The 11,889-nt window shown below is 44.2% G+C and overlaps 1 protein-coding gene across 7 annotated transcripts in view; it reads left to right on the top strand.

Annotated features, from left to right (window-relative positions):
* Positions 1–11,593, top strand: part of DCUN1D4 (defective in cullin neddylation 1 domain containing 4) — a 78,035-nt gene extending 66,442 nt beyond the window's left edge. For 5 of the 7 annotated variants that reach the window (XM_005666642.3, XM_021101203.1, XM_021101204.1 and 2 more), the window contains 3 exons: positions 5,372–5,476; positions 8,099–8,201; positions 8,309–11,593. In XM_005666642.3, the coding sequence (XP_005666699.1) occupies positions 5,372–5,476; positions 8,099–8,201; positions 8,309–8,364 (264 nt within the window). In that variant the 3' untranslated portion in view covers positions 8,365–11,593. The other 2 variants (XM_021101201.1, XM_021101200.1) reach the window with 2 other exon arrangements.

Consider the following 11,889-nt stretch of genomic DNA (forward strand, 5'->3'; position numbering starts at 1 on the left):
CCTGAGTCAAGTTTCTTACTTCCTAACCAGTATGTTTGTCTGATTTCCCTCTCCATACAACCCCTAACACACCACACACATACACACACACACACACATGCCTCTGCTTCGTCCTTATACGTCCGAGGTAAATGATGAGGAAAACAGAGGTGGCCCTGGGTGATGTCAGAGGTGGGAAGAACACATGGTCACCTAACCCCAGCTGCTCTCCGCACACGTCGTTAGCTTTACCTTTAAGGTTCCCCTTTGGTTAGGGCCCAGATTTGCTCAGCAGGTGTTTGCAAAGCGAATTGGCCTGTGGGTCTCAACAGTGAGAGCTCCTGTCCCCACTTCCTTTTCAGGGAGGCAGCTCCACACACTCGGAATTGCTCAGGCTTAGAATCAACCTCTGGTTCAGAGCCCAGCTCACTGCTGGCCTACCATCATTTAGCTCCTGTGCCTCAGTCTCCTTATTTATAAATTGGGGATTATAATAGTCCCTCTCCTTATAGGGTTGTGCTATTAAAGGGGTTTTAAGCATAAGGCACTTAAAAGAATTTCTGGCTCAGTTTAGGTTCTCAGTAAAAGTTAACCATAGGATTAGAATGTGTCGTTGAATTCTTCTTCACTGACATTACCTAGGTGTCTGTAACCCTCAGGTTTCGAATAATAACTTACCTTCCAACAGTCGTGCTTAAGGTATTAGAATCTACGCCAAAGAAAACAACTGTGGAAAGACTAAGCCTATTGGCAGAACTTTTTTTCTTTTGTTTTCAAGGCAGTGTCAATAGCTGAGCTTAATCAAGTAATTGCCTTGCAAACATTGTTATTTGAAAATTATGCTGGGTGAGTTCAAAGAGCTCCATTTTTTAGTTTCACTTTTCCCAATAGGAGAGCACTCATGGATTTTTATGGCCTTTTTGCTTGTGTTTAATGTGTATTTAAAAAAAAAAAAAAAGAGTCATGGTGCAGTGGAAATGAATCCAACTAGGAACCATGAGGTTGCGGGTTTGATCCCCGGCCTCGCTCAGTGGGTTAAGGATCCATTGTTGCTCTGAGCTGTGGTGTTGGCTGGCGGCTAAAGCTCCAATTAGACCCCTAGCCTGGGAACCTCCACATACCTTGGGTGTGGCCCTAAAAGGACAAAAAGACAAAAAACAAACAAAACCAACTCCCTTTCAAAAAAATGTAGCAAAAATATTTTGCTACATTTTCAGCTTTATAAACATGTAATAGCATTTATCAACATTATGATTCAAATTCTTTAGTGCCCTCTATTTTTGCCTTACATTTGCTGAACTGAACTGTGCTAAGGAGGACTGGATTTTCTTTTTCTTTTTTTTTTTAAATGATTTTTATTTTTTTCCATTATAGCTGGCTTAGCATGTTCTGTCAATTTTCTACTATACAGCAGGGTGACCCAGTCACACGTACACATGTACATTCCTTTTTCTCACATTATTCTGCTCCACCATAAGTGACCAGATATGGTTCCCAGTGCTACACAGCAGGATCTCATGGCTTTTTCTCTTTGTATTTTGCAGTCCCTCTGGTCTCAAATGAGAACCTGTGACCATATTACAGGTCTTCAGTTAAGACCTTTTAATTTCGCCAATTTCTGACTTGGTTGTTGCCACATAAAATGTTTGTGATCACGGGCACTTTTTAGTGTTTCTTAGTTCATCTAGGCTCACACAAATCTCACAGATTTCATTTTGAATGCTGAAGATCTTTTTCTTTATAGTTTTAATAATTCAGAGCTCCCCTTGTCAAGTACAAGTCTTTAAGCCATTAAAACTTTGTGAAAATTGGAAGTAGATCATTTGCTCTATTATATGGCATATCTGGCTGGATACCTAGATGGTTGAAGATTCATTTTATAATACCAAATTTATATTTACATATTTACAGTTAACTAATTACTTTGTTTCAGTTTGTGTCATTTGCCGTTTAAGGGGAAAAAATGCTTAATTTTCATATCTTATAGGAGGACGTGTATTAGAACAGTCCCTACATAAACAAAGGTGCTATTTGCTTTCGTATTTGAACTTCAAAAACCAGAACTTAATGGAGTTCTGTCGTGGCTCAGCGGAAATGAATCTGACTAGCATCCATGAGGATGCAGGTTTGATCCTGGCCTCGCTCGGTGGGTTAAGGGTCCAGTGTGGCCACAAGCTGTGGCATAGGTCATAGATGTGGCTCGGATCTGGCGTTGCTGTGGCTGTGGTGTAGGCCAGTGGGTTACAGCTCTGATTCGTTTGACCCCTAGCCTGGGAACCTCCGTGTGCCGCAGGTATGGCCCTAAAGAGACAAAAAAAAAAAAAAAAAAAAAATCAGAACTTAATAAAAGTGCATTATTCTTTACAGTAGTGGTCTTGAACTTGGGGAGTACATTTATTCCATATATGAAGCCTAACTTCAAATATACAGGGTAGGTTCCTTTGGTTTAGCAGCTGCAAATAAGAGGCCTGATCTCATTTGTACCTGGTTTTTAAAATCTGTATTTTAAGGAAGACCACAAGGCAGAATCCAGCTGTGTATTGTTAGCCCATCTGTGGTGTCTAGAACCTGTTCGGTGCCTATTATTATTTGAAAAATAAAATTGTTTTTTATTCTAATACCTTAGAAAATGAAAGTTTGTGAAATACATACCCACATATCTTAAGTCAGGAGATGGGCAGGGAGAAAAGTTTTCCTTTCTTCACCCTTAACCTTGATGGGCCTTCTGGGGCTGCCGATTGACTCTGGATGGTCTGTCTCAAGGTGTTTCTGTTTAGATTCTGACCTTGAGATGCAGAAATCTGCCCCTTGCTCCTTGCGGCTCCCCAAGCCGAGAGTCACAGGGCTGTGTTGACAGGGTATCATTTGAATTTCCTGCGAGGGATTTTTGGATGTCTTTGCTGTATTCCTTGAACGTGTTAAGGTGCTTTTTTTTTTTTTTTTTTTTTTTTTAACACCATGATGTTGATGGCCGCTTCAGAGCATCCTGGGAGATTCATTCACTTCACTTCTAATTGGGAGGCCCTTCGAGAATGCCCTTAGCATCCTTGTCAGAGAACCCCCGGCGAGTCTCCACTTCGTTCTGTAGGAGATGTTGCTCCGGGGTCCCTCAGCCGTGCTGTTTCCCGGAATTCTGAGTGTTTCCAGCTTATGGTCATTTGCACTTAGCCTCACACCCACCCACAGGCAACGTTGGTGATCAGCGAGATGCCACTGTTCCGATCGCGAGTGCATCCATAATATCTCTCTCTTATTTGCTAGGCAGAAGATGGTGTTAGTGATTGCGAGCTGCTGGCTGGCACCCTTGCAGAGCAGGAGTAAGTGAGTGCTGTTCAGCTTCCGGTCCTGTGAGTCTGATGCCGTTCCTCCATGTTTTGGCATCACTGCCAAACACATGCATTGAAATCCTTCATGATCATCAGTTCGTCAGATGATTGCACTGTTTCAAAGAGTCTGTCCAGGTCCTTTGTTACCTTTTTTGTCACCTTAGTGTATGTCCATTGTGATGGGGACACTGATGCTGTCGGAAGAGGGCACAGTATGTATATCCGGGCAAGCCTAGCGACTTTAGGTTTAGCGAACCGGTTACAAACTCCTCGAAGACAAAGCCTTGCCCGCGCGCCCGTGCCCTCAGCCCAGTCCTGCCTGAGCTGGAGTTCAGCAAGTGATGTGGGGCCCAGGCCCGTGCTGCCGTGTGTGTTTTGCACAGTCCCTCGTTTTGCTTGGGGATGCTCCTTAGCGGGGTGCGCTGTTGCTACCTCATCCGCCCCCCACCCCACCCCACCCCACCCCCGCCCCCCAACAGGGCATGAGGAAGTTCTCCTTGTCCTCGCCCAGTTGCACTGAAGAAGCGTGAGCCGTGCAGTGCACCAGACCAGTGGGGCTTGGTGGCAAGAGCTGGGCGTCTTGAGAGTGCCTTTCCCGCTGTTGTCCTCTGCACAGAGTGGATGCTGCAGCCCTGAGCAGGACCATATGCGTGGCCGAGGGACAGGCAGGGAAGGCTGTGGAGAGGAGGCCCCGCTGTTGGCACCGCACTGTGGAGTTGGGATCCCCACCATCCTCCCGTCAGTTGTGTGGCCAGAACAGAGCAGGGGGACCCGGAGCCGTCTGACCTGGTCTGTTTGTCGTGCTCTGCCCCTGGGACCAAAAGACCAACCCTGGCCCATCTTCCCGCATCTTCATCCACCTTGTTGGCTATTGTTGAGTGAGACCCTTACCTTTGCTGTATTGTTTAAGTCCTTCACTTTAAAGCTGAGTGTCACGGCCAGAAATTCTCTGTGTGCCCAGGAGCACCTCACTCTTAGCATCTTTGAGGTAACTGTTCTACTGAGGGGCGTGTGTGACTGTGCACGTGGCTGATAGTTAGTGGTCACGGCGTCATCCCTTAATTTGATGAGCGCTTGGGTTCCACCCCGCGTGACAGCCAGGCCCTTCTTCCCTTGGAGAAGAGTCCTTTCGCCACTTTCCTTTGAAGTTCCGATGGCTAGCTCTGGATACACAAGGGGACCGCCGAGGGTCCCAGGTCTTCGGTCCTCGGCTGTAGAAACTGCCCACCGGCAGTTCCCCAGCTGAAACTTGTGAGGAAGACCAGTGAGGAATGAGGATTCTGAATGGCAGATGTAGGTGGGGTGAGCCTAGTCATGAGCCCATGTTGAGGTTTACGTAATTGTCTTTTCTGGATTCCTTATGAAGTGTTGTCCTTCCCTGGGCTCTTGGTTGAGGGTGTTCTGCTAGGGCGTCTCACATCGGCAGATCCAAGGTAAGAAGGACTGGACGAGGTGGACAGGCGGCCTCCTTCCCCCTGGGGGTGGGTGGCGCGTCCTCTGACCCGGGCAGACTCTCCGGAGGGGTCCCCCTCCCCCCCGTGTTCATTAGGAGCTCAACTTAATTCCAACATTGTCAGGTACAAGGAAAACACAATGAGATAAAAGTGGTGGGCGAATGATTTTTATTGGGGAAACCCGACTCCCAGGCCTGGGAATCGAAACCTTTCAGCTCCTTTTAGTGAAGTTCTGGGCTTGAAGATGAGTAGTTAGGATGTCGATGATAAGCATAAATGTCAAACAGCAACTGACTGACTCATAGATTTTTATTTATCCCACGAAATAGTCATAGATGCTGTGACCGTATACCGAATGGGTGTCGCCTGAGGGTGATCATTCGGTTGACACGAATCTTTCTCACCGTAAAATTACCGAGTACGAAAACGTTTAAGCTTTCTGCTGTGTCTGACTATCTCCCCTCGCCGTAGTCTTGATTCAGGGGTTTGTTTATGGTGTACGATAAATGAGCTGTTTACTGATTTCTCATTGAAGGAATGTAGAAGTTTGGGTTATTGGAATTTATGATTTGGGGGCACCTGGCTCATCCTTGTTTTTTGTTTGTTAAACAGGAAAAGGACCAGCGCAGCCTAGACATAAACACTGCCAAGTGCATGTTGGGACTGTTATTAGGAAAAATCTGGCCCCTTTTTCCAGTTTTTCACCAATTCTTAGAGGTACTAAATTGTCATTTTATTGAATGCATGTTTGCTTGCTTAGAACTGCCAGCTATACTGTATGTAACCATTTTATGTGATTTTCTGTGTGTTGCACTTTCCTGCCTGTAGGACCTGCGGCAACACCATTGCTGCAGCGAGCACTTCCCTCTGTCCCGTGTGGCCCCTTGCACTGCAGGGGTCCCACGGCTCCTGCGCAAACTGCCAAGGCACTGAAGCCAGCCGCGGCACTGTCCCCTCCTTTCTGTCCCTATTCTAAAAGCTCTGTTTCTGTTTAGATTTCCTGCTCTTTATTGCAAGGGTGAAACAAGATGTACTTTCTTTTGTGGCTTCAGATAAAGTTCCACTCTTAGGAAGCAAAGGTTAAAGAACAGCCATCTGCCTTCTTCCTAAATTACATTCGTAATGTGTCCTTATCTGCTCTGTCCATGTAACTCAGGGACCAGATCAGTCTGAGTTTGGCAAACTCCTTCAGACAGTGTCCTTCTGCAGTTTAAATTTTCTTCACGTTTGCGTTAGAAACAGTCCAACACTTTCCTCCATCATCATTTGCTTTAAGTATTAATGATTGAAATTTTGAACTGCAGGTGACTGTGGCTTTGAAGCCGGTGATAATACTACTACTGTAGGACCTGGAAGAGGCCGAGACCTAATAAGTTTGAGTTCCTTGGGTTGTCATATAAAGCATCCTTCTTGCCCTCCAGTCCCAAACCCCTTTAAAAATGCTTTCTGCTCGAAAGAATGTTGGTGTTGGGTCTTTGAGAACATCCTGGGCCTTGCTTAGCCTGACTGTAGCTTCGCTCTTGAAATAATCTTTACGGCTTACTTTGTACAACAGTCCAGAGAAACTTCCAGCTGATCAGATTCTTTGAGGACTGTTATTAAAAATTGCCTTTAATATTTCTAACAGGAACTCCTGAAGAAAGGCACAAAAAATGAATTTTTATTTATTTATTTACTTATTAATTTATTTATTTTGTCCTTTTGCCTTTTCTAGGGCCACTCCCGCGGCATATGGAGATTCCCAGGCTAGGGTTCTAATCAGAGCTATACCGGCCTGCACCAGAGCCACAGCAACCTACACCACAGCTCAGGCAATGCCAGATCCTTAACCCACTGAGCAAGGTCAGGGATCGAACGCACAACCTCATGGTTCCTAGTCAGGTTCGTTAACCACTGAGCCACGATAGGAACTCCAATGAATTTTTAATATGAGAAGTATTTGTTTACCTGACAATCCATATTTACCAACAATCTGTCCCAGTTCCTCTGACAACCCTAAGAAACATTAGCTTTATTTGGAAAATAAGTAGAAATGGGTTGTTGTTCTCAGAGAGGTGAGCAGCCTTAGAGCCCGGGTGTGAAGGTTCTGCAGCTCAGCGACCTTGCTGCCAGCAGATTGGACTTTGCACCATTCCAGAGCACCATCAACTGTTTCGATGACTGGGTTTTGCTTTTAGTTGCTCAGAAAGTTAAATTTGTAGACTGCTTTGTTCTCTCTCTTGTATTAGTTTGCATTTTTCTTTCTAAAGGACACAGTCATCCTTTCATTTGAGTTTTTCTTGTGTTTGCGCTCTCCCAACCCTTGGCTCAACCCTCCTTGCTTTTTATGTACTTGCATTGTTTTCTAATGTTCCCAGTTTTAGTGGGAAGAATTTAAAAATTGTTGGACTAGGTTTTATTTTTAAATCTTGATACAGGAATACTTCACTTTAAAATATGCATGTGGTGGAGTGCCCATTGTGGCGCGGCGGTAACGAATCCGACTAGTATTCCCGGAGGATGCGGGTTCAGTCCCCGGCCTCACTCAGTGGGTTAAGGATCCGGTGTTGTTGCCGTGAGCTGTGGTGTAGGTCGCAGACGCGGCTCGGATCCCGAGTTCCTGTGGCTGTGGTGTAGGCCGGCAGCTGTAGCTCTCATTCGACCCCTAGCCTGGGAACTTCCATGTGCTTTGGGTATGGCCCCGAAAGGCAAATGAATAAATGAATAAATGATACATATATATATGCACGTGGCATATGCTTGACTGGGAAGAAAACTATTTCACAGCTACTGCAAGTTCTTTTGTGATCAGATTCAAATTCTGAATGATTGGAACAGTCACTCTCTTCAGCAGCCAGAGCGCCTGGTCCGAGACGGCTCGCAGCACTCAGCAAGGTCAAGTTGAGTCAACCCACTGCTGCGTGTGCCGTCAGGCGACAGATGGCTTGACAGCGAGCAGGCTGTTCCCATCAGGGGCTGTTAATGGGAGCGCCTCTTTATTTAGCACTTACTTTGTGCCAGGCTCTAAACGAAGGGCTCTCCATCAATTGTCTCTTTTAATCCTTGCCACATCTCCGTGAAATAGGTGTTAGCCCCCCTTTATATAAAAAGGCTTTGGCCATACTTAAAATTGGGGTGCTTTGATGGGCTTGTCGGTTTGTGTTGAGCCCCCCAAAATGTTTACATCCTGAAAATCGTCTTCTGAAGTTCTCCTCTTGCTCGCGCTCTCTCTCACCCTTGTCGGCCGGTGAGAGAGTGAACCTTCGTGCGCTTTATTAAGTCGATGGTTACCAGCACTTGCAACGGTCCCGTTTGCTCATTGTGAGCGTCAGTAACGTCTGTTCCTTTTCCCTCTGTCAGCAATCAAAATATAAAGTGATTAACAAAGACCAGTGGTGCAACGTGCTAGAGTTTAGCCGAACAATTAACCTTGACCTCAGCAACTACGACGAAGATGGAGCGTGTAAGTACAGCGCCGGCCCGCTCCTCCCGCGTCGCCGCCCCTCTGCTCATCTGCCTCGTGAGAATCCTCATGGCCGTGTTTTTTTCTCTCTCCCTCTCTCTCTTCAGGGCCAGTTTTGTTGGACGAGTTTGTGGAGTGGTATAAAGACAAGCAGATGTCCTAGGACTTTATGCATAGCAGCGAGAGAGTCACTGTTACCACAGTTCTGTCAACCATTAGCCATAAATTGCTGTTTGTATCCAAGCGCATGCTGCTTTTCTTGCACTGTCTCCGTTTGGCAGGGACATGTTGGTGTTTGCCATGAATGGGCCAGCTCTGCTTGCTGTGTAGCATTGTTCTCTTGGAAGGCTGCTTTGCAGTTTGTATTTACACTACAGATTGGTGAATTTGCCAACGTCCTCACTGTGATGATGTGTATATTGCTGTTTAAATTTTGTATATGTGTATAAAAAGAAAAAGCTTCACCTAGAGATTATTTCTGCAAAAATGTAAAATAATCTTTGTGGCATATTTCTAGTCCCTTTTTTCAAATGAACCAGTTATACTTTTATTTGGTCTCAAATGTAGCATTTCAGAAGACAAGACAGAACAGCGGTTACCATATGCAGGTGTTGCCAGAATTCACCTTGTTGTTTAAGAGGCCAACTTGTGGAAGGAGGTGGGAGTCATAACTTTTCAGAGGCATATGCCAAAAGTAACTTGGTTTACCTAAATATTAGCATTTTTAAATGATGAAAGTTAGAATAATCGAACCACATAGACACATGCCACGCCACCAATCATTTCCGCCACGCAGGGTATAGGTTTTGATTTTCTAATGTTAAACCTGTCATAGTTTGAATATAGGTACAGATGAACAAATTGAAGTTGCACCTTCTCCCCCCCCCCCCCCCCGCATTGGTTTTAAACTCTTATAAATTTTTTTTTTAGTGTTTTTTTGTTTTTTTCTTTTGCATTCTTTTAGTCAGTGTTTGGTCTGCTGATGCTTTCAATGCCATTCTAAGTAAAATTTATTTTGCTGCCTCCATGAAAACCTAATGGTTTGCTGGCAATTTGTCACCGCAGAGCACTTTTAGTTGTGGCTTGAATTTTTAGTTAAGTTTTCATGGTGTCTAATTTGTGAATTTTGGGAGGCGGGAAGAACTGTACTATAAGTGAGAGGTGTTTTTTTTGTTTGTTTTCCTTTTTTGTGTCTTTCACGCTAGGCTTTTCCTGGCAGAATGTCCATTGCAGGCAGTGGACACGACACCACCAGCATTGAGCTAAAAACTGTATTACACGGTAGGACCTTTCCTGGAGGGGTCACTCGTCATTACCTGAGAAAGGTGTACAGAGAGGTGATAGCCTTTATTTATGTGGATGAGGAAATAAGAGCTAAGCAGGAGGGTATTTTTAGGTTTGTATCTTACGTCTTTTTTTTTTTCCTTGTCTCACCCTTCTTGAGCAAAATGTATAGATAACATGTTTCTCCCTCAACTATTTGGTGCTATCGAATGACTAATTTAGTCCTCAAAGTTTTGTGAACACACAGAAGTCTAGCGACTTTAAGACAAAGCTAATGGTGCATTTGAACGAGGAAATCCTCACTTGTAGGCAGAATCCATATGACTGAACATGAAGCGGTTGGAGCAGGTTGGGACTATTTCTGAACCTTGCCCCCAAATCTTTTGGGTCAAATGTGAACCTTTTAATGGCATTAAATGAGTAAAGCACACAGACAATGCTACTCTTGACCACGATTTCAAGTTTCTTGGCAGTGTTCAGATTTTCATTTTTTTTTTTCCCCCTAACTGAACCACCAAAGACAGAAATGTTGTGTGTATATACAGTGTGTGTGCGTATACAAAATCATGAGACGGTAGACTGAAATTACTTCCTTTTTCTACCAAATAGAAAGGTTTGGTTTGCTGTGAAATAAACCAGAAGTTTGAAAAACTCTGTAGTGACGAAGCATACTTACTTAATCATTCCTTATTTCGAAGTCACGGACTCCCTTCTACACCTTAATGCATTCATGCCAGTTTGCACAAATCACTCATCTGCAGAGAATAGGCGGTGTTGGAAGGGCTTCCGATCCATAATCCTGTGGTGGTTAGGCTGTAGGCTGGTTCAAATCCGTGGAGAACTGGACTCACTTTCAAAAGTATCCCATGAAGTTAAAAACTCACACTGTAAAGGCAGCAGTTCTTAAATTCAATCAACTCTCGTTTTGTTTAAAGCAAACACAAATCATAGATGAAATCATTTTAAAAGATGTTGTGAGAAACTGGAGAATTTTTTAAACACCAAGCACAGTTAATTCTAAAATAAAAGAACTGTTAACAGGGAAGATGTTACCTTTTCACCACCAGGAACATTTTGATGATAGGGGTTTTGGAAAAGCTAAGTCAGAACGACTTCCCGATGTATATAATATGGAAGTCGGTATTCCAGAGGGATAATCTCACCTACTTGGAAAAGTCCAGGTCATCTTTGACCTCCCTTGAAAAATAAATCTTTGTGAGCAGACAGCTTGCCCTTGGTTTTCTTGACTTGATGCAGTTATTTCTAAGGGAAGGAAGAGGGACCAGCGTAATAAGACACTTTTTCTTAAACACCTCCCAGAGTTACATAAAATGGAGCCCTCCCCAAGCACTTACGTATGGGCTGATGCTAAGTGAATGAGGGTGCCTTCTCCTGGTGTTTCTTAGCAGCCACGTCTCCACCCTTTCTCTCTTTCCATTGTGTGTTTTGACTCCATGTTGCAATACTGTGTCGTAACGGAACACAACGTGTAGATGTTTACTGCTGCGGTAGGTCGGAAATTTCATTATTTGATTTGCACCCTGTGTCGACGTTACCTACGGCTTATTGGAAGCATGACCTCCGAATTCAGTTTTCGTAAATCTGACTAAACAGACCTCTAGATCCTGGTTTAACCACAGGCTTCTGCTGCCTCTCCGCCTCTATCTTAACAGTGCTTTTGGAGTCGATACCGGAAGCTTTAAGAGTTAGTTTGTGCCCTTGGTTTTTATTCTGACAACTGCTAAGATACCTCTGTAAGCCTTACCTTTTATTTTTTCACACATTGTATAATAAATGTATAGAATTCATTGACCAACTAAAAGGTTGGGTGTCTGTAAATGAGACCAAAACATGGGTTGCTTTTTTCCATGAAGTCGTTTCTCTCGGGGGTTACTGTGCGTGAACAGCAGCTAACCTGTTACTGTGAATGCCTCGCGTCGTCAGTATTTGCATCACCTTCATGAACGTGTGCAAGTCCTGTGACTCCCAGCTTAACTGAGATCCTGTTATGCCACCTAACTCGAGTACTGCAAACTGGTTTTAGGTTTTAATGGAATTGATGTACAATGATATCCCATAATAAAAAGTATTTGTGTTTGGTTTCAGAACGGATTTGTCACTTCTTTCTTCTCTTGTCAGGCTTTCTCTTCGAAAACCACTTCAGGCAGTTTTAAAGTGTTTTATTTTTTACTCTTTTTTGTTTTTCCCCAACTTTCTATATGGAAAATTTTCAAAGCGACGCAGAAAAATGCAAGAAGAACACGTTAAACACCCATATCCCTGTCACGTAGGTTTTCCAGATGTTTGCATTTTGCCACATTCTCTGTGCCACTCTGGGTGTGTGGGAATGAGCGTGTGTGTGTGTGTGTGTGTGTGTGTGTGTGTGTGTGTGTGTGGCGCGCAT

The sequence above is a fragment of the Sus scrofa genome, chromosome 8, assembly GCF_000003025.6.
Source record: "Sus scrofa isolate TJ Tabasco breed Duroc chromosome 8, Sscrofa11.1, whole genome shotgun sequence".
NCBI classification, from domain to species: domain Eukaryota; kingdom Metazoa; phylum Chordata; class Mammalia; order Artiodactyla; family Suidae; genus Sus; species Sus scrofa.